The 22906-nt window shown below is 39.9% G+C and overlaps 1 protein-coding gene across 1 annotated transcript in view; it reads right to left on the bottom strand.

Moving 5' to 3' along the window:
• Positions 1-9354: 9354 nt before the first annotated feature.
• Positions 9355-22906, bottom strand: part of LOC149309382 (transmembrane protease serine 11C-like) — an 89855-nt gene continuing 76303 nt past the window's right edge. The window contains exons 6-10 of the mRNA XM_089532238.1: positions 19568-19606; positions 17930-18107; positions 15300-15559; positions 11770-11912; positions 9355-9516 (exon numbers count right to left, since the gene is read on the bottom strand). Of these exons, the coding sequence (XP_089388364.1) occupies positions 9355-9516; positions 11770-11912; positions 15300-15559; positions 17930-18107; positions 19568-19606 (782 nt within the window). The remainder of the gene's footprint in view (positions 9517-11769; positions 11913-15299; positions 15560-17929; positions 18108-19567; positions 19607-22906) is intronic.

Here is a 22906-nt window from a genome sequence, read left to right as displayed (position 1 = left end):
AATTGCAACCTCCCCTCTGTGTGGGGAGAGCCCATTTCTAACGGAGGAGAGGCAGGAAGGGAAGGCTCCTCTCAAAGAGGCATTCCCTGCCCGCTTGGGCACTGATCTCGCCCAGGCAGGGAAGGGAAGGCTCCTCGCGAGGAGGCATCTGATCTCACCCAGGCAGGGAAGGGAAAGCTCCTCGCGAGGAGGCATCTGATCTCGCCCAGGCAAGGAAGGGCTCTGATCAATGGGGGGGGGGGGGGGGATAGAGCCTTTCTCCCTCCATTTCTCAAATGGAATCTGCCTTCTCCTCCAACCCTGGAAAGAGAATCTTTGGGAAGAGTGCTCCCTCCCTGCTTTTCCAGCAGCCTCCTTCATTGATCTCTGTGCTCTCTGAAGGGATTCTCCCTGGCTGTCTTGGGAGACAGGATGCTGCCCTCCAAAACCTATCCCATAGTTCCTCTGGAAAGAGCTTCGCTTTTTGCCAGAAGCCTCTCCCATTGATCTCTGTGCTCTCTGAAGGGATTCTCCCTGGCTGTCAATGAAATGGAAACGATGCCAAAAGATAAATCGCTTCCAAATATTCCGGATTAACGTTACGTCATTCTGACGTACTATTGATTGACAGCTCCAAATAAGGTATGGAGGAGAAGAATCGCTTTATTTAAACACCGATTTCATGCCAAGTAGGAACGCTTGCAGGTAAAAACTTCGATTTAAATAACCAGATGGGAACGATGAACAAAGCGATTCGGATAGCGGGATAAGAACAGTGTTATTTTGAATCGATTTTATTAAAAACGTTGTATTTTAAATCGTTTCAAATCTTAAGTGGGAACAACCCCTAAATTGCTTCTTAGAGTTTAATTTATTATAAAATAGATATCCATACAACCCAAAAAGAAGTTCTGGTCCCTTCTTTCCTTCCTTCTCTCCTTCCTTCTCATCCTTCCTTTCTACCTGCTTCCTTCTCTCCTTACTCCCTCCCTCCTTCCCTTCCCTTTCCTTCCTTCTTTCCATCACTCTTTCACTCCTTCCTTCCTCCCTCCCTCCCATTTATTTTCTTTCTTTCTTTCCTTCCTTCCTTCTTTCCTTCTTCCTTTTTCTTTTTTCATTCCCTCTTTCCCTTTTTCCTTTCTTCCTTCCTTCCCTCTTTTTCTTTCCTTCCTTCCCCTCCTTCCTCCCTTCTCCTTTCCCTCCTTCCTCTCTTCTTCTCTTCCCTTCCTTCCTTCCCCTCCTTCCTCCCTTCTTCTCCTTCCTCTCCTTCCTTCCCACCTTCCCCTTCCCCCCTTCCCCTTTCCCTCCTCCCTTCCATTCTTCCCCTTCCTTCCTTCCTTCCTTCCCTCCTTCCTTTCCCTCCTTCCCCTCCTCCCTTCCCTTCCCCCCCTCTTCCCTTCTCCTCTCCCTCTCTCCCTTCCCATGAAAGAGGAGGGCTCCCAATAATCCAGGACTAGACTCCTGGAGCCAGAGGCAGAGGATGAGGATGGGTCTCTGATGCTGCCTGAGACTGGCATGGCCCTGCTGCTATTGCCACCCTCCTCTCTGCCCAGGAGGCAGCTCCAGTCTCAGGGGGAAATCTCCTTTCCCCCTTCCTTCCTTCCTTCCTTCCTTCCTTCCTTCCTTCCTTCCGCAGCAGAGAATGGGAGGATGATGAAGAACCAGCTCCCTGTTGATGAGTCCAGCAGCAGCAGGCCAAGGAGGCAAAACCAGCAGCAGAGAGTCCAAAAAGGCTGGCGAAAGGCAATCCTACTATTGTTATTGTATAATAAAAATGGTTGTGTTAAATAGTAATTTCTGTGTTCATGCACTTTGCTGTGTTTTTCCTTCAAACCTTCTGACTTCCCAATGTCTCACCTGCTTTTAATAATGTGCCAGTTTCTCTTTCTTTTTTCCCCTTCATCCTCAGCTTCTTTCCATTGCAAATTATCCCAGTTATCCCAGTTAATCTTTTCCCTTCCCACTTTCTGGAATTATCTGTATTCCTGCACGGCCAAAAAGGGTTGGTCTATATGGCCCTTAGTAGTAACCTCCAGCTCTAGGATCCTATGTATTCCTGCACGGCCGAAGAGGGTTGGTCTATATGACCCTTAGTAGTAACCTCCAGCTCTAGGATCCTATATATTCCTGCATGGCCAAAGAGGGTTAGTCTATATGACCTTTAGTAGTAACTTCCAGCTCTAGGATCCTATGTATTCCTGCACGGCTGAAGAGGGTTGGTCTATATGGTCCTTAGTAGTAACTTCCACCTCTAGGATCCAATGTATTCCTGCACTGCCAAAGAAGGTTGGTCTATATGACCCTTAGTAGTAACCTCCAGCTCTGGGATCCTATATATTCCTGCATGGCCAAAGAGGGTTAGTCTATATGACCTTTAGTAGTAACTTCCAGCTCTAGAATCCTATCTTTTCCTGCATGGCCAAAGAGGGTCGGCGTATATGACCCTTTTAAGTGGGAAATATTAAGGGATGCAAAAGAAAGATGGGTTGGGCATTCCCAGACATGAAACTCTATTTGCACGCTGTTAATTTTACATGGTTTCAGGACTGGATAAAACTGGAAAATAAGAACATGTTGAACCTAGAGGGCCCTGATTTAAAATACGGATGGCATGGTTACTTATGGCACCAGAAACTCACGGTGGATAAGACTTTCAATAATCATCCCATTAGGAAAGCGTTGTTAAGTTCATGGCCAAAAATTAAAGCTAATTGGTATATTAAAATTCCAACGTGGGTCTCCTCTCAAGAAAGCCTCTTTGGTAGATGGTCAGACAATCAGAAATGGTTAACTTATTAAGACTTAATTGAGAAAGATGACGGAGGTTGTACAAGATTAGAGAATTTAGAAGAGATCGATAAAAAGTGGTTTAAGTTACATTGGTTTAATTACACTCAAATCCAGGGTAAATTTCTGGAAGATATAAAGAAAGAAGGAATAAAATTAAAAAAGATTGTATGTACAGTGCTGTGTAAATTTACAGCGCTTTATAAATAAAGGTTAATAATAATAATAATAATAATAACAATAATAATTACAAAATGAAATAGACAATCTTATTTGGAAAGAAGACAAAAATAAAATAAACAAGTCGTATAAAGCTCTACTAAAAAGAGACATGGAAAAAGAAATCATAAAATCAAACATGATTCGATAGGCCCAAGATTTTGGTCATTTGATCGATTTATAAAATTGGGGGAAAACGTGGAAAAGAACACACAAATTTACAGCTGCCCAAAATTTAAAAGAAAAGTGGTTTGTCCACTGCAGCTCCCTTGTGGAGCAAACCAGGGCAGTGGGAGACAGCCCTTTTTGGGCGGTCTGTATCCCCCATGATTTGGATGTTAGGATGTTTGCTGTCTGACTGTATCTCTGTGAAGTTTCCTCCCAAAAAATATTCCCACATTTTGCTTTCTCTGTTCTTCATATGTGGGGAATACAGATAAAGAAGGCACAAAGGAGACAACAAGGCAAAATGTTTGCCAGCCTACATGCCAGTTATGGAGGGCTCCCAAATTCAAACCCCTCCAATTTATACATCTAATCTGCATATCATGCAACCTGTTACAATGATACATATTGTAATTTGTGTTCTGATTATACAATTTCAGTACATTATTCATTTTTCTTGCACCATCCAACTGTACTTCTCTGCCCTTCTTGCCTCACCTTGACCCTTTGCCACACTCCCTTCCCCTGCTTCTTGCATTCCACTGTTTGCATCTTCATCCTTCCCTCTCTCTCTGCCTCACCTTGCCATCACTCCTTCTTTTGTATCTTCTGTCACCTTATGGTTACCTCTCTTGCTTCTTTCACCCTGCCTTTGTGCTTGTCAGTGCCCCTTACCTACTTTCCCCTCTTGGGATTTTTTTTAAATATCAGATGAACAGTGCACAACACTGTTATATCAAGTAAGTCATGAAAAACAACAGACTCCATGGAACTTTAAATGCTAATCTTTGTATTGCAGGGGTTTTTTTTGTTATATCCTTCAGTCCTGTGGCACCATTGGTTTCTGTGCAATCTTTGCAAGGCATTCTGCAAAATAAACTTCAGCTAGACTTTCCTCATAAAGCTAGAATTTTCCTGCAGAGTTGTAACATTGACCAATGAAATTGGAGCTGAGAGAAAACAGGCCACAAATGTCCATCACAGGTGTGAGTTGTAAGATTTCGCTTATTGGCTAAACACACCAACAGCAATAGCAATCTTGTCTGTTGTAGAACAACTGAACTGAAGAGTAACTGCATTTTGCCCCCATAATACCACTTTTCCAAGTTCTAGAGACTTCATACTTTTTCAGAATGAGAACATGGAACCTGGACCAGATGATGGTCCAGATAGTCATCAAGTGGCATGCCTTGAGAACTGGTGAAACTCAGGCCTGTTACAGACTGCCAAAATAAAGCTGCTTCGGGTCTCTTTGGAGGTATGCTGTTTAAATGATGCATGCATCCTAAGAATCCGGAAGCTGCACCAAAGTTGCACTCAGTGCTTAGGAATGGAGTCTGGCTTTGGCGCGACCTCCGGTCTCTTAGGACCCATGCATCTTTTAAATAGCATACCTCCAAAGAGACCCAAAGCAGCTTTATTTTGGCAGTCTGTAACAGGCCTCAGTCAATGAAGTAGTATGGTACCCCAATAAATATGGTCAAAAATTTCACACATACACGCGTATCAAGATAAGCCAACATTAAGGTTAAGAAATGGATATGAAAGTAGATGTGCACAATGAATGAATTATTTTTGCAACTGGTTTTTACAGATGTGCTCAACAAACATTGGTGGTAATTTCCTTTTTTCAGCAGGGACCAGCAGTGGAATCAGCAATGTGAAGAATATGAGAGAATGTATGTAAATATATTGGGATGTGAGGTGCTGATTTAGATGGCCAGCAGCCAGGCACCAGCCAGGAGCCCAGGTTTGAAACCAGATAAAGCAAGAAGAAGAACTGACCCCATTGGAACATGGGACCAGGTCTCCACTTCTCAGATGAACTGTGAAGTGAATGAAAAGGATAGGGTCATTTGAGTTAATGGATGGCTTGCATAATGGTATCTCTGTGTGGATAGATAGAGAGAGGTAGGGAAAATCTCTTTTCAAAAGGATGGATATGGTGTTTAGGTAGGTGGATTGATATGAGGTTAGTGTTGCTATATAAATATATGTGTAAACTGATAAGTTGTGAAGGATGGATGGATGGGTGAACAGAGAGATGCATGGATAATATGGAGGTATGTGAATGGATAGGTGAATAAGGCATGGATGGCTGTCTGTCTGTATGGATCAATGAGGTGCAAGAATGGATACATGGATCCAGTCATAGTATATATGTGGGTAGATAGATAAACATTGGATGAAATGTTTCTCTCTGGCTGCAGCTAGATGGATGGATATAGGCTAAGAAATTTATGTATTTGTGAATAGACAGACAGATAGGTATAATGGGTCAGTCCCCTCCTATTTTGCACCCATAACCTTAGTCACCTGAGGCAGTTTCCTTTTCCCTGCAATGCTGGCATCTTGTTTATGGAACAGGAGGGTTTTGAATGGCTGTATCTACTCCCCCTTGCCACTGGTCTTCACTTTTGAACCTAAAGTGAATGTACCTCATTTCTGCATTTATGTAATGAGTTGCAGGGTGGCAAGTATTTAAAGGCCTATTTCTCTCTCTGCTGGTCTATCCTTCTTCCACATCAGCTTCAGTAGTACCAGCCAACACTGGTTAAAATAGCCATCCTCCAAATACCCAACCTCCTTTATTTGTTCCACAGCTGAATGCAGCAGCATCTTTCATGCACACTTGTCTGCATATACAGTAGTGCTTCTCATTCTCCCAGAGAAGTTTAAGGTTAAGCTGTGAGCCCCAACACACCCTTAGGTGACCAACCTAGAAGCAATGGTTACTATAATAAGTGACACAAAATTAGGCTGTTCTGAAGATTCTGTTAACAGTACAAAAATCAAATATCAGTATTCAGTGAAGAAAATGGACAGGGTTTCATATATACATTTAATAATACCTCAATGCATTCTTATGTATTTGAATTATGTATCCAGATATAGTTATTTGTAATAATGTAAGTTTTATCCTGACACGTAAACAAACACTGACACCAAACAGAGAAAAAAGCAGGCTGACCAACACATTCATGATACATGAAGAACTCCACTGAGTGGGCCTGTGGTACACATAATAGAGCAGATAACAGATATTTACATACTCCTTTATAGGTACATTTGGAAAACACTGATCTAATGGATCAAGCAGACATAGCATACTTATTTTCTGTTTTAGACTAATATTAGAGTATATGCCATTTTAACAGCAGGAATCCCTATTTCACATTTGTTTCTTAACATGGGTGGCGGGAACAACACAGAATAGCAATCCCATGAAGATACACAATTTTAGAATTTTGAAGATCATTCTGGAACTGCACATGCTCCCTCACCGCCAAAAAACCCCTCACACTTTCCTCTCTAATGCACCCATTCTCTTTCTCCTTCCTCTCTTACTCTCCGGTTTGGAGAAAAAAGTATCACAACCTGGTTTAAAATGTACCTACGAATTCTACTAACCTTACTTTGAAAGCCTATTTTAAATTGGACTGGGACTTATATTATTCATGGTTCACCGCTATTCTGGTTAATTCTTCATCTGCATTGTGCAGTGTTTCAGTTTAAAAGATGGGGGAATAAAGGATAATTGTAACAGCATGTTTGGTTTTCATGTACGGTATTTCCTTGCAGCTTCTGAAACTAGAGTTTCACTCAATTATTATTGTACTGTAAAGTATATGTATGATCCTGTGGAAGACAGTTTATCATTTCTTCTACCCATATCAGAGATTTGGACTGTAATTGCACTTAGGTGCTACTTGCAGAATGAGATGCCAAATCCAATTTTGATAGTGGGAATGTCCTGTTGACAAAGATTTATGCCACTTGTAGATGAAGAGCATCAGTCCAGGATTATTTAAAAGACAAATATCATAAAGAACTGGAACAGGACTCTGATGGACTTTCTCCAGCCTTAAAACTCTGAGGTCACATTTCTTAATTTACTAGAAAATGAATACAAACATTCATACATGGAGGAGGGGGAGAGGATCATTCAAAAGTCAGAATAGAAAAACCACAGTTTACAAACCAATAAATTGCTGCATTAAAATATATTTGGCTATGCCTTATATTCTTAAAAGTCTATGTTTTTTTTAAATCTCCTCACAAACAATCTGTGAAATGTGCATGAAATGTATTGAAAGTAGTAATTTTCCTAAGTACCTTGGCTTCTGCAGCCTGTGCTAACATACATATCTGAAACAAACTTTGTAGAACTGATGCTTTATAGAGACATTCAGCAATGGCATTTGCAGCTAGAGTTGGTAAGGTTCCTGATATTAATCTTTTGTGACTCTCCACCTTCTTTCTGTCCCCAGTTCAAGATGCATATAGGGACATGTTGAAGTAACAAAAGTAGACTTGAGCAAAGATGGAAGCCATGTAATCCTTGACGGTTGTTTTTTCCAGTGTCGCACCAATAACGGCTTTATGTCCTTGGAGACCTCAAATCCACACTTTCAAGTGTATCATTCCTTTTAAGTGCTTGTTTTCACATTTGAAGCAAGTAAAAAACTACTACTGTTTTTCAGTATTATATAGAACAGTTCGGTGGATTATCTGCAGCAAGAAATATGCAGCCAGATGAATGACCAACCCCCCAAAATGATGTGGCAAGAGGTTACTTAGTTCATTTAATCTTAATTGTGAACGGTTTTCTTCAGAGTCCATTCCTTTCCTTTTTTTTGATGAACTTTTGCTTAATTATTAGCATCAATGCAAGGCAGCCAGTTCACATCTTCAGTACAGTGCACTAATGGAAGTTAAATGATTAGTGGAATAAGTAATATTTCATTGAAAATCATCCAGATGTTCCAGAAAATATTCAGTAGCACGGAAGACAGAAAATGCATTCTTTAGCTTTACCCTCAAACTAATTGAAGCCAATAATGTTCTCTTTAATTCCACCCAGGTTTTGCTTTTTGCACTCAGTTTAGGGTTTTTTCTGTCTCATATAACCTTTGATCTTTGGGAATCTTTAGGGTGAGGTACATGTAAAGATTTTTAGAAAAGTAGAGTAGCTTTGGAACACAGTCAGTGTTTTTAATCTGCACGGACCTATTTCTCTATATCACTGGGCTCTGAAAAAATCTGCAGGTTTCCAGCAGAAACCAGTTGTGCATGGTACTGACTGGCTGACTTCTGTGACAGATCCAAAAAAAAAAACCCACCTGCCCTATTAAAAGTGAAAGGTTTTTTACTTTAATGTTTTTCACTTAAAACATTTCTAGTCTGTTCATTAGTAAATCACAAATAAATGTACAACCCTCTAGGGTCCCTCCCCTGTTTTTAAAGAAGGCTGTGCTTCTGAAATTATGAGGCAAGAGGCGAACACTGAAGGTGGCAGTTGACTGGTTGACAAGCATGTCTGTAATTTTAGTAGCGATGCTCAGTTTGCAGCTTTCATAGCTTGAGTGCAAGTTCTCCTTCTACATATTCTCTATATCTATCCCTATAGGTTCTTTCCTCCGTGTTGTCCTTTTGCTCCTGCACTGATTCTTTGGTCTTCCTCAAAAGAAAGTGTTGTTGATTTGAATTAGTGCTGAAGGTGGCAGGAGATAACAGGAAGGGAGTTTGTGTTATCTCCTGCCAGCTTTAAGCAAAAATGGATGCAGTTCAAGGAAAACATGGTGCCTCCGTGACATTATTGTATTTAGAATGCCTGTAAAATATCCGTGGAGGTCTGAGAAACTATGTTATGTGTTTTCACCGCAGTGGGAAGTATTAAAAAAAAATCTTCCTGTGATCTTTGCAATATAGCTGTGCGGCCACTGCAGGAAAAAAGCTAGCTGAGTGGAAAGTAAGTAAGGAATGCAGCAATGATTCAGCAGAGTGTAACTAAAAGGGAAATGGCCTCACCAGAATGACTGGCAGTGAGAGGCTGCTGCTTCCCAGTACTTTCTTTGAGCTTATTTTAGGCATGTTGTTGATGGGAAATGGTGTGTGTGTGTGTGTGTGTGTGTGTGTGTGTCAAAAAAATAGCTGGAAAGTGAAGGGCATCATTCAAGTTATGCAAGGAAAATGTAGCTCATAGACAAAGCATGTTTTGTGGTGGGCAGAGAAAAATAATAAGCGTTTTTGCATGTTTTAACAGGCTGCAGTTTTGTAAATAAGGCAGATGATCTCTTCCTCCCTCTATCTCGCTCTATCTCTCTTACTCTTATACGCACACATATTGTACTTTTGTGCAAGTTACAGACCAGTATGACCTGCATACTATTTTTGCAGTGTAAAATGCTGGCAACTTTTCCATCAGAGCCCAGTTTGTTTAGTAATCCAGTCTCGAAAGTAAGTTACTCGTGTGTAGACTCCAGGCTTATTCGGCTTAGCACACTCATCACCCCAGCTCACTATGCCAACAAGATACCACATGTTCCTTAAATCAGCTACAACCAATGGACCACCAGAATCACCCTAGAGAGAAGGAAAAAGAGAGAACCTTGAGCATGAAAAAATTTAAGTGTTGTTCTTTCAATGGCAACAGAAGATTATATAAAGGGAGAGCATGAACATTAAATCTGGGGAACTTAAATGTAGTTTCTGTGTTTGTATTTATCATTCCCCGCCCCCTCTTTGCCCATTTCTATGCATTTTATAAAAGCAAAAGTTTATCCCAAGAATGAGACAACAGAAGATCTGTCTGAAGATTCTGAAACACTCTGAGTCATGCCTTCACTCAAAGGCAGAAAAGGTAATTGTGTGCACAAATGCAATTTACTGACCATACCTTCCCTGCTGCATCAGTATTCAGAGACACAAACTGACACGTAGTTCCCAAAACTAAGGGCCCGAACAGATAATAAAGCTGCTTTGGGTCACTTTGGAGGTATGCTGTTTAAATGACATTTGCATCTTAAGAGGCCAGAAGCTGCACCAAATCTGCATTCCGATCTTTAGGACTGGAGCATGGCTTTGGTGCGGCTTCCAGCCTCTTAGGACGCATGCATAATTTAAACAGCACACTTCGAAAGTGGCCCGAAGCAGCTTTATTTTGGCCTGCCAGTGTTCAGGCCCTAATTCTCTGGCTTTGAAACTTCATGTTACAAGAACATGTTGGGGGGACCCTCTTATGAAGTGCTGACTGCCAATCAACTGAATAAATGTGCCTGCCCACCACTCTTGGATTCAAGCCCCGCACCTTCCAAAGATGTGATTGATATAGGGATAGAAACATTTGTTGAATTTTACATTCTTGAGGAAAGTAGAAACTTGTTGGGAGAAAATGCCTATATCACCATGAGTGTTCACATATTAGGCTTACGGGGTGTTTCTCAGGAATATAATGCTCACAAAACAATGTGCATATTTTATGATTAAATGTAAATGATTTAAAATATGCAGTAAAATACTTTATTGTTGAATAAAGTAGATAAATTGCACAAATACATCAGGGAAATTGCACACATTAGAAAAAATGTATAAAGAATGTGTTTGCGCTGCCTGAAATTCAGTACAGAAAGAAAATCCAGGCACTGCAGGTACATTTTTTTACACATTTCCCCTAACTTTCAATTTTTCAGCAACATCAAAGATAAAAGATAACTAGTATTTCTCAGAATGCAAGACACTTAAATTAGATCAATCCTATATGGATTGAAAAAAAAACCCTTTCTCTTTTCACTATACCCATCAGTAGTGGAGCATGTGTTTACATAGCTTTGTCATTGCTTAAAATATGACTGTTACAGAAAAAAGAAGGAAGGATTAGAAGAAAAGCAGGAGGAAAACTCATAATCTACATGAAAAAAAATCCAAGCACTTATTTATTTAGAGTATTTAAACCCCACTCTTCAGCAACAAAGGCTCTCAGGAGTGTTTTACAGATTGCTAATTTGACAGTTCCCTGCCCTCAGGTTTACCATCTAAAAAGACATGACACAAAAGGAGAAGGGGATCATGTCCAGCGAATTCTCTCCTTCCAAGGCCAGAGTGATAGTACTGAAAATGGAGGAAGAGCCTTTCATTTCCCTCTGGGTCTAGACATAGTGGAGCTGTGCGCACAAATGCAGTTTTACATCCACTGTGAGCAGACTGGTAGAAAGATATAGGACTCATGCCTCTAGGCATGTGTCCTGCTCTTGCAACAGGTGATTGTGCCAAAGCTTATAGAAGATTGGGAGTGTTGCTCTATGGATTTGCAGCAAAAACATAAATGGAAGTAGAGAGAGACTACAGAGAAGAATGTTCAGTGAAGATGTGTACAAATGTAACTAATGCCATTTTCCCCTGCAGAGTATGCCGTGCTTCCCCAACTTCACTTAAAACAATATGGAGGGGAGGGGGCTGGTAAAAAGGTAGGGATATTCATAGGCATCAAGGATGGGGCTGGGGGCACCTATGATTGTCACACTGGAGACTTCAAGCTCATATTGTAATCAATGTTAATTTTTCAGATGCCATAAAGATGCTACCGAAATATTTGTGGGGTTTTTTCCCTTAGAAAAAGAATTCCATAACAGAAAATTAATATGAGCTGAGGTCTCATTTGCAGTATTCCCAGGGATGGAAGCACAGACTCAAGACTCTCATTTGTAAAGATCTCAGAAGGGGGCTTTTTGAAGAAATGTTAAAGTCAAGAAGTGATATTTCTTTTTCTAATATATATTTCCCATATAAATATTAACTGATTTACTGGGAATTAATTCTGTCAAATGAAAATAGACATACTTGACAGGAATCGACACCGCCTTCCAGGTACCCAGCACACAGCATTCCAGGTGTTATAGCCCCATTGTACACTTCTTTCCGATTGCAAGTCTCCGAGTCTATCAGCTTTACAGTTGCTTCCTGAAGAACGTTAGGGGTTTCACCTAAACAGAAAAATCCAATTAGTATCTCAAATTACATGAGTCTCAACAAGATAAAATCAATTTTCACCATATTATTTAATGTGACTCTTAACAATAACATCTTCACATGAAATGCCCTGAATTCAATCTTTAGTTCAAAATAAAGTAAATGCCCCCAGTGGGATTTATGTGAGTGTTAACTTACTCCTCATCAATTAATTCAATGAGTATACTCTAGTTTGGATTAGCCAATATATTTAGGCCAGTATATTTAGGCCAATATATTTCAGGTTTTTGGAACAAAACAGTATTTTTAATACATTCCAGACATTACCAATACAAAGGCTACAAACACTGTATATTGTTCCCTAACCTGGTGCCTTCCAGGTGTATTGAACTATAGCTTCTGTCATTTCCAAGTAGTGTGACAATTTGTCATGGTCCAACGTAGCAATATGCTACTTCTCCACAAATTATGGAGATATGACCACAACTACAGGGAAACTTTTTCTCCTGAATCTAACCAGTGTTAGCCTGTGAAAAATTACAATGCACGCAGGGAGTAGTAGTTTGGTCTACTCACCTATACTGGTTTAAAGTTGTGTAAAATTCGTAATAAAGAGCTTATCTTAGGAAAAGCAACCAAGGTGGCTTCTTTAACTTTCAGTATATTACAGTTTTGTTCTGTCAGCTTGGCTAAATTTAGAAACAGATGGGCCTTGTAGTCTGAGATTGGTCAGTGAGCAATTTGCATCACGTTTCATATCCATGGGTATCCATAAGTAAGGGGGTTGTTACTAATGCAGAAAATTCTGGTAAATTATTTTCTGCTAACTAACCTAATTTTGAGATGTAACCCAAGTATTTTAACTTTATATTAGAGATGTAAATAATATTTACAATTTTTTTCACACCCTTGATGAAGGTTTCTTTTTTTGTGTGTGTATGTAAAAAGTTCTGAAATGTTAAAATCACCAAAAATTGCAGGAAAACTCTTATTTTTATCAGGAAGAAAATGTTTCAAATTTTCTGTTCTTATGTGTGAGGACTGAATAACAGAAGATTGATGCCTGTACTTCTGAGTAAGTGAATGGAAGTACAGAGATTTAAAATCACCATGCTGAGGCTTCATCCTTAGAAATACCCTTAGAACAGCTTCCTATAATCACTGGTGTAGATTTAAATCAGGCGTGAAAAATTTATGGCTCTGCAATTCTTACTGAACCCCAGCTCCCAGGATTAATCACCATTGGCTATGCTGGTTGAGGCTGATGGGAGTTGAAATCTGAGAGCACCCCAAGGGCCACAGAATTCCCACTCCTGGTATAGACTGTTCTGCTTTATATGCAGACGATCTCAAGTTAATCTCATCATCATCAATCTTTATTTACGGTCAGCAGATCCATCAAGGTGGTCAGGTTAGATTACAACATTGGAGATTATTTTGATTATGAAATTATAGATCTAGGATATAGCTTCATTAGTCAGACCCCTTTTTAATAATTCGTTCTTTCTAATTTTAACAGCCAGTGGCAAAAATTTTGCAACCGACAGGGTAATACTTATGATTTTGTCTTGCATAACAATTTAATATAAAATAATTCAGAACATCTGTCTTGTCTCTCAGTAAGGGAGCAATTAGCTGGTTATGGCACTGGTTATAAAAGACACAAGAGACCAAAATATGTGATAGAGTTTCAACTACTTGCTGTCCACAAGGGCAAAACTGAGCAGAGGTAGGTAGCCCAGCAAACTTTCCAAAAAGAAGGTTGGTACGAAAAACATTGCAGGTCGCCTTAGAGAAGAAGATGCAATATGTTGGGACAGTTACATTTTTAAGGTAGGATGGCTGACAGAAAGATCCTGCATAATGAATGTTTAGGGCACTGGGAGAGCAAGATGAAATAGAAATGGTCCTAAGACTGCAAAAAGCAATGTCCCAGAGCCTCTGTCTTAATGATTTTAGTACCATCTCATGGCCTAGGTTTATAAGCAGGGATTCTGAAAGACCAATGGAGGCAGGTTTGTGAGCAACATATTTAGTCCATCTACTGATGTAGCTATCTGAAGCCAGGAGATCAATCATGCCCATACCTGACTTAAAGACAAAAACCAAACCAAAGTTTAAAAGCAAGTAGCCAAGCCTTGGTAGAAAAAGGACATTCTCCTGCTTCTAATAAAAGATATGGGTTGGGTACATATCTAGGAACACATAAAAGAGCCCGTAAAAATCTTACTTGAAAGCTATCAAGTTCAGAGGTGTCAGCTTCAATCCAAATGTCTATTGCATATATCAGTTTAGCTGCAATCTTAGCATTAAAGACTTTGAAGGCCATTGGTTTGTATTGATTCCCCTTGGTATGGAAGAATCTTATGATATCTGAATTACTGCCTTGAGATCTCAAGTTTGATCACTGCTATTTCCAATTAAAAAGTAATGTCACTGCCTAGGATTTGGAAGTGTTGCTACTATATGAGTGGACAGTAGTGCTTACTTGTACATTTGTCTCAGAATTGGGACCCACGGACACTCACAATATGTTTAAAAACTAAGCATAAATAAAATCACAATAAGTTATATTAGTGAAAATATGTGCAAGATATGTTCAAGATTAGACATTAGCACAAGCCACTTTGTGTGTGTGTTTTTTAATACGTTTAGCAAATAAATCAAATTTCACCTCCATATTTATTGCCAAAAGAAGTTAATTTAATAGTTGCTGCCATCTCATTGTTGGAGGACTGAGTGCGGTATAAATGTTTTGATCAAGTCATGAAATCCCAAACTTTGCCTAGAGCAGGATTTCAACCAAAAATTTCAAGCCTCTGCTTAGGAGCAACAAGAGTGTGGAGCAAATAGGCAGCCTTTTCTTATATGTTTTTAACTGTACTTTTTTTTCAAATTTGTAAGCTGTTTGTATCCCAATTTTTTGGGAAAAGTAGGTTATAAATAAATATAACCATAATCATAATCATCATTATAATAATCAAAACAGATTTTTAAAAAGGAAAACCAGAAAGTGCCACCACTACAAGATACCTCCTTTCCCCTTGCCTGGGCTTTTTTTGGGTCAGATTAAAATAAATGGGTACACGCACACTGTCATCCTCTCCCCTACTGCACTTTCTACTGCAGATCTCAGTACTCTGTTCCTCACTCTGGTTCTGCTCCACCATTTGGCTACTCCCTGTACAAGGTTCACCATATGAAGACATGGATGGGGTAGCAGGCAGATAAGAAATGCATGCACATTTAAATCTATTTTCAGCATGACCCAGAGACCAGCAAGCTAATATTGTTTTCCATTCAAAAGAAGGGGAGGGGGAAAACAACTTACTTCTTCCCAATTTGTCCTGTCATTAATGAAAGACATAAAATACTGTGTTGCTCTCAGTGGACATACTTACCATCATTGCTAACTGCTCCCCAGCCTGTAATAACAGCATCTGTATTGTATGGGAAAATGTCACTTGCATCTGGAAGGCAAACTCGATGAACAGCAGTTGTAAACTCCACACGTTTAGCGAGCTGCAAAACAGCAATGTCATAGTCATGGGCAGGATACCGGTATTTTTCATGAAGAATAATGGTCTTGACAAGTCGTATCATTAGCGGAGGCCTTAAGTAGGTTCCAAATGTCACAGCCCATTTACGTGGATCTTTTGCCCTGAAAAACAGGTAAGCGTTCATGATAAGTCACAACATTATTAAAACTGTTCATGTATGCATCCCTGACACCCCCCCCCCCCAAAAAAAAGGTTAAATCTGTATACACCATCATTTAGTATCCAGGACCCTCCATGGATACCAAAATCTGTGAATGCTCAAGTCCCATTATAGGCAATGGTGTAGTAAAATTGTGTCCTATATATAAAACGGCAAAATCAAGGTTTGCTTTGTAGAATATATATATATATATATATATTCTAACCATATTTTCAAGATGTGGATGGTTGAATCCATGGATGCAGAATCTTGGATACAGAGGGCTAACAGTATTTTCTCCAGCAGAAAGACACAGAATGGTTGAATCTGTGCAAGTTGTTGTTGACATTTGTTGTTGCTAACTGCCCTCGAGTCAACCTCGACCCATGGGGAACCTTTGGATGGGACATCTCCAAGTCTCCCTGACTTTGACATACCAGTTTGCATTTTAAGGAAACTTTCCACAGAAAGAAAGACAGACAGAAAGACTACAGAAGTTCTCACAGATTATACAGGCTTAGAAATAAGTGGATACTAACTGATGGAGACCCAGAGACCAAATAGGACAGGTAAGGGGATGTTATTTACAGAAGAAATTTCCCAAGGTGGGAGAAAGATTCAGTATATGCCCACATATGTACACAATGATTCTCCAAGCAAACATGCCCTTTCACATTAGTGACTGCGGCAGATATGTTGGGAATACTCTGTATGCCTCATAAGATATGTTTCTAGCCATGACCATATTCATTTGGACCATTGTTACTAAATACTTTTATTTCACATCTTTTTTTCCATCATGAAACTCAAGGAGGTCTGTGGTTCCTATGTACTGCCATAGATTGTTAAATGTTAAATGCTGCTACTCTAGTTCTTACACCCACACCATGCACAAACAAACTGGTTAAGATGTACATAGATGATGCATATGGGACTGATTTACAATATATGTTCTAAATATATAGTTTGGTATGAAATACTTCACTCTCCTGCATACAGCCCAGATTTCTGTATTTCCTTCCTGCTGCATGTTGTTCTTAACTTAAAAGTAATCACATAATAATAATAAATAAATAAACTGTTTATTTATAGCCCGCTTTTCCTTGGCAGAATAGCCTGCTTTTCCTAGGCTCCAATACTGAGTGAAGGACTAGGAGGTTGAGAAAATGGCTACTTCATCGTTTTGTCTGCATTTGCTTTGCTGTTCAGTATCCTCCACAACAAGGTGGGGGAAGACAGGCAATGCAAGAAGGCATCAGCTCAGAACTGCAACCTTTCTTGTTGGTTTTAGTAAAAACAAAACAAAAACTCAAAATCAGAGCCAAAATCATCATATATAGTTTGGCTCTAATGGCTGGTTGCAATATCACATCCTTTTCATTCCTCTTGCCTAAGATCCTGGGAAGCTGCTGTCTGACAAAATCAATGATTCTGGAGGAGTAGCTGCCTCAGATGTTAGAACTAGTTCTAATAGTTTTAAGTTACAGGAGGTTAAATTGAAACTAAACAACAAAAGGAGCTCCTTCAGTGAAAGTGGTTCAGCAATGGAACAAATTGCCTAGAGAGTTGGTGGGGTCTCCTTCTCTGGATGTCTTCAAAAAGAAGCTGGACAGCTACCTGCTGGGGATGCTTTCACTGGAAATCCTGAATTGAGCAGGGGCTGAGAACTGATGACCCATGCGGTCCCTTCCAACTCGATGATTCTTTGGCCTGTTACAGACTGCCAAAATAAAGCTGCTTCGGGTCTCTTTGGAGGCATGCTATTTAAATGATGCATGGGTCCTAAGAGTTCGGAGGTCGCGCCAAAGCCACACTCCATTCCTAAGTGCAACTTTGGTGCAGCTTCCGGATTCTTAGGATGCATGCATCATTTAAACAGCATAACTCCAAAGAGACCCAAAGCAGCTTTATTTTGGCAGTCTGTAACTGGCCTTTGTTTCTGTCAATAGTCTGAATGAGAGCACTTTCACACTACACAATTACAGCACTGTGATTCCACTCTAACTGCCATGGTAAAATCCTGTTGAGTCCTGGGACTGGCCGTTTAGGGAGAGGAACTCAGAACTCTAAGCCAGAGAGCTCTAGTACTTAACCAAACTATCAGTCCCAGAGTTTCATAAGATGGTGCCATGGCAGTTAAAGTGGAATTGTACTGCTATATTTGTGTAATGTGAAATGGCCCTTGCTATGCATGAGCTACACACATGCTCTAAAAGAGGAATAAGAACTTTCTCTGGGAATGTCATTAGAGAGTTGTATGTGTTTAATTTTATAGTTCATTGAATGGAACCCATTAAGTACATATCATCTATTAGTCAAAATAAAAACTTACTCTCTGAAGCAGTGAGCTGCAGACACAAGCCATGTGTTACTGATGAGTGTTGCACCACAACGATGAAGGTTATCTCGCTGGAGACTGGCCTGCCATGGCCATTGTCCAAAACCCAAACTAGCTTCTCCTCCAGTTATTCTTGATGAGAATGTTGTTTTGTTGTATCGAAGCCCACAGACTATTAATGTCAGAGAGAGACAGTAGCTTTGAGATTGCTTAAGTATATGATTTTAAATATATACATAAATCATAAAATCATATAGGGGAAAAGAAAAGATAAATCAGAGAAAAAGGTTTACTTGTATCCATCTTCCACAGTGAGCCACATATCGAAATGGTGCCCTGAACCTTTAACTATGTTGTTCAGTGAGCTAGTGCATTCTAGATTTCAATATACTCCATCCTACATGAATATGATTAACACATGTTGCATTCTCTTCTAGGCTCTGAAAAATTAACAGCAACTCTTCAAGTCAAACTGTATCTATAGTAAACTAAGGGCCCTTTTGCACTACACAATTATAGGACTGTAATTTCACTTTAAATGCCATGTTTCCAGCCTAAAGAATCTTAGGAATTGCCATTTTGGGCAGGTTGTTTTAGAATTCTCAGCCAGAGAGCTCTAATGCTTCACTAAACTACAAAGTAAGGACTCCCTAGATGCAGTCATGGTAGTTACAGTAGAACCATTGTGCTATAACTGTGTAGCATGAAAGCCCGCCCTTACATGAAGTATAAGTATCTCATGAGGTTTTGGAGTCTGGTGAATAAATTGCTCCTTTTTAAAATATGTTTAGTCAGAAAACAAACTCTAATAATAATATCTCTCTACAAGTCTGCAATCCTATACTCACTCACCTGGGAGTTAGCCCATATGCCCACCCCTGAGTAAGTCAATGGGATTTATTTCTGAGAGATATGTGTAGGAATAGAGTATGCTCTTTTCCTGTTTCACACTCTTATTTAAAATAAAAGGATAATATAAAGCTGAATCTACATGACGGCTCCTTCCCAGCTCCATGATGTAGTATCTCTGTCCTGGTTTGATCACACGCATCAGTTTTAATCCAAATTGTAATCAGTTTGAAAGTCAGACAAGACCCCCCCTTACGGTAGCCACATCAGTGCAATGGGGTATTTCTAGTGTGTGCATGTGTTTGCCTTATTCGTTTATCACATGAGTCACATGAACACAGCAGCTGCAGGGAGTTGGATTCCTGCCACACATGCACATATTCACTTAATCAAATAGCCTTTCTCTTTCCCCCCATTGTTTTGATTGCCTACCTGTGCATCTATAAGGTGAAACCAGTAGAGTGAGGGGTGAAATGCTGACCTGAAAATGTGTGGAACATTATGTATATGAAGGTTTGTATTACAATAAATCCTTTTCTTAAAAAAGGGCAACACCACCTTTTTCAGACGCCAATAAAAACAAGGAAACTCTGGATGATCAGGCCACCTAAGTGAACACCTGACCTAGAGATGACTACCCACCACTATATGAAAGAGGCAATATCCAGAATAGTGTTCTCCAAGACTGGCCAGTAAGACCAAATCATAGCAAATTGTACAAGATCGTATTCAAAAAGGGTTATTCTTGGGGGGGAGGGATTAACATGAGCTCTTGGAACTTACAGTCATTGAGGATAGTTTCAGCTGTGTGTATCTTCATATCTGGAAAGAATAGGTAAATAAGTTTAGATATCACCATGATGACTTTATCAAACAGTATAATTAATCTTTTTAACACAGAAATAAAGCCATTTTAACCCATTCGATTTAAAGGTATTTGAAAAGACTTGCCATCAAGCATCCAGATGTTTTGCACATCGAATGTTAAGATTTCAGTTCATTATAAATTAAAATATGTCAAAATACAAAGAGCACATTTAATAAGAGAAATAGAAGAGTCACACTGGTACAATAATGGAGACAATATTCAATCTTCACTCCTACCTGCATCATTTCTGTCCATCTCCCCACATTTATTTTTTCCATTTATGTCACTATTAGACCATTGGGATGTAACAGAAAAAACACATTTCAGCAGTTTTTTACCATCATTTGATGGAATTTCTTTTTATTTTATTTTTTTAAATTAATATGCTACAGCTAGTACTTAAATGGGAGACTGCCAATGAATTCCAGAATCTGTAGACTATATTTCAGAGGAGTGAAATACTACCTCTGATTATTCCTTGCCTAAGAAAGTCCTATGAAATTTATGGGGTCACCATAAGTCAACAAGCAGCTTGAAGGCACACACATACACATGCTACAGGATGATCCTTCTGGCTTGACCACTGGGAATGGCATTAAGATAGAAGATGCAGCCTGAAAGGAAGGAAATATGTCTGCAAAACATATCACGCACTTCTTCAACCAATCTCAAACGGTTGAGTTTTCATGCAACTAAACTTTGGCTGTGTTAAAACAGTATTAATGAATTGATAGAATATTTCAGAGTTCAAAAAAGTTGTGCTTGGAAGGAGGAAAGTGTGGAATTGCTGCAAAAGGGGGTGTAATGAAAATATCTATTAGCTCTTAGTATCAAAGCACTTCCAGTATAGATATAAACCCTCATACGAAAACGTCCTTATTCCCCTCTCTAAAAATAGATGGGAAGCAGCCTCTCCATCCAAAATGAGATTTGAAAATGTGAAGTATACTGAATGCACCACATCTGCATTACATCTGTGTGCTTCTGATTTCCAGTCCGGCAAGGTGATCTGAACCAAGAATCTTTGTTCAGACCTTGCAAGGTTGCAGACCATTTTTTCTCTCCACATACCCCATGGGCTTCTCTCATGCATCTCCAGTAAACTAGAAGGGTCATGGTTGGTACCAGCTGCTGTCTCCTATCTCAGCAAGGTGGTAAAACCATTTCAGGTTTTCATTGCAGGAGCTGTCCACTGTGCTGAACCTATTTATACACAGGAGCTGGTACCTTGGACAGCTCCTTTAAGTCTGAAATCCACCTCCCACTGACATGGGAACCACATGGTGTGATGTCACTTTTGGTTCCCATTTCAGCTGTTTTTAGAAGTTTGGGAGTCACTTGAAAGATTGTGCCAGGGAAAGGGGGTAAATCACTTCATTTGCAGGTGGGCCAGACAAGGACATAGCCAGGATTTTGGGTAAGGATGGGGGGAGTCCAGACTAAGTGCCACCATTATAATGGGGCTTGGGCACGACGGTTCAGCGGCACGCACCATTCATTGTATCTAATAGAGGGGGGGTCCAGACCCCACGGACCAGACCCCACAGATCCCCCCTTGGCTACATCCCTGAGCCAGATGTGCTTTGATCAATTTGATTTGATAGAAACTTCTTCATAGAATCATAGGCCTGTTACAGACTTCCAAAATAAAGCTGCTTTGGGTTTCTTTGGAGGTATGCTATTTAAATGATGCATGGGTCCTAAAAGTCCAGAGGCCGCACCAAAGCCACACTCCATTCCTAAGCACTGGAGTGCAGGTTCCGGATTCTTGGAATGCATGCATCATTTAAATAGCATACCTCTAAAGAGACCCGAAGCAGCTTTATTTTGGCAGTCTGTAACAGGCCTTAGAGTTGGAAGAGAGCACAAGGGCCATCCAGTCCAACCTCCTGCCATGCAGGAAATCTCAATCAAAGCATACCCGACAAATGGCCATCCAGCCTCTGCTTGAAGATCTCCAAGGAGGGAGACTCCACCACACTCCGAGGGAGTGTGTCTCATAATACTCTCACAGAATGAGCTCGTTGGAGGGACAGCATTAATAAACAAAACTTAATATGAAATGAACCGACAAGCTGAAAATACTGCATAAAAGCTAGAGGAGTGAAGCAGCATACACTATAGAAGTGCAAAGTATGGTCAGCTGCCAATGAAACCAACCAGCAGTTGTAATAGCCAGGACTGCTGTGTATGGGCAGAAGGGGTGTGAAATAGTAGGGCAATTAATTTTACAAATTGACCACTATAATAGTTCATATGCACTGGCAGCAAATTCCCAGAAGGTGGTGCTCTGTATTATAGAAAAGTACTTAATTTTATTTAGAACACATATAAGTTTTGCTCAAGTCCTTCAATTCTGCATGTTTAGGACAGTTGACAATAATATCGAAACATAACAGCAGTGGAAGAATAGCATAACACAGTAATTAGCACTAAAATTAGCACAAATTACAAAGCTTGCCTAGTTTTAAGAACTGAAATGTTTCTCCAGCACCCATTTGGGAGAAGCCAATTGTGATTCTATACTGAATCCAAATCAGAAATCAGATTAAAATAGATCCAGATAATCTGTCTCATTTGTAAAGGTCTTGAGGTACATGCCAACTTCTCATTCAACCACCTTCTTCAAAATGAATATTTGTAACTGGCTGCTTCTTGTTATGTTCTTAATGCTCCATGGTGGATGCCTTTTAAAAGAGGTCCTGTGCAATGGCTGCATCCACATGGCAGAAATAATCCAGATTGAGATCCCTTTAACTACCATGGCTCTGTGCTATGGAGTCCTGGGATTTGTAGTCTGTTGTGGCACCAGAGCTCTCTGACAGAGAAGGCTCAATGCCTCACAAAACTAAAAATCACAGAATTCCATTGCACTGAGTAATGGCAGTTAAAGTGCTGTCATACTGGATTATTTGTGCAATGTGGATGCAGCCTGTCTCTTTAGTAAACAGGTAGTGATTACTTCACATACTCCTTGTTAGATGGCTGAAGCCAGAGGGGCCAAAGCTGAGTTGGACTTGATGCTCATTATTCAACAACAACTAAAATCCAGCCAATGAACTTTGACTATGCAATGCTCTGCACAAATCCTCTGGAGGTACAGGAACAGTGGAGCCATGTTGTTGCACAGAACACATTATTTCACCCTTGAGCTGCTTAGCAAAGAAGTTACAGTCAACATTGAAGGACTCCTTTAAAATGAGCAAGCAACTTGTGGCCCTCCAGATACAGCTGGGCAGCAATTCCCGTCATCT

This window comes from Sceloporus occidentalis, unplaced genomic scaffold (genome assembly GCF_023333645.1).
Source record: "Sceloporus occidentalis isolate IW3139 unplaced genomic scaffold, rSceOcc1.0.p SCAF_7, whole genome shotgun sequence".
Taxonomy (NCBI): domain Eukaryota; kingdom Metazoa; phylum Chordata; class Lepidosauria; order Squamata; family Phrynosomatidae; genus Sceloporus; species Sceloporus occidentalis.
The sequence above is the reverse complement of the archived record's forward strand: the minus strand, read 5'-3'. Positions and strand labels throughout refer to the sequence as shown.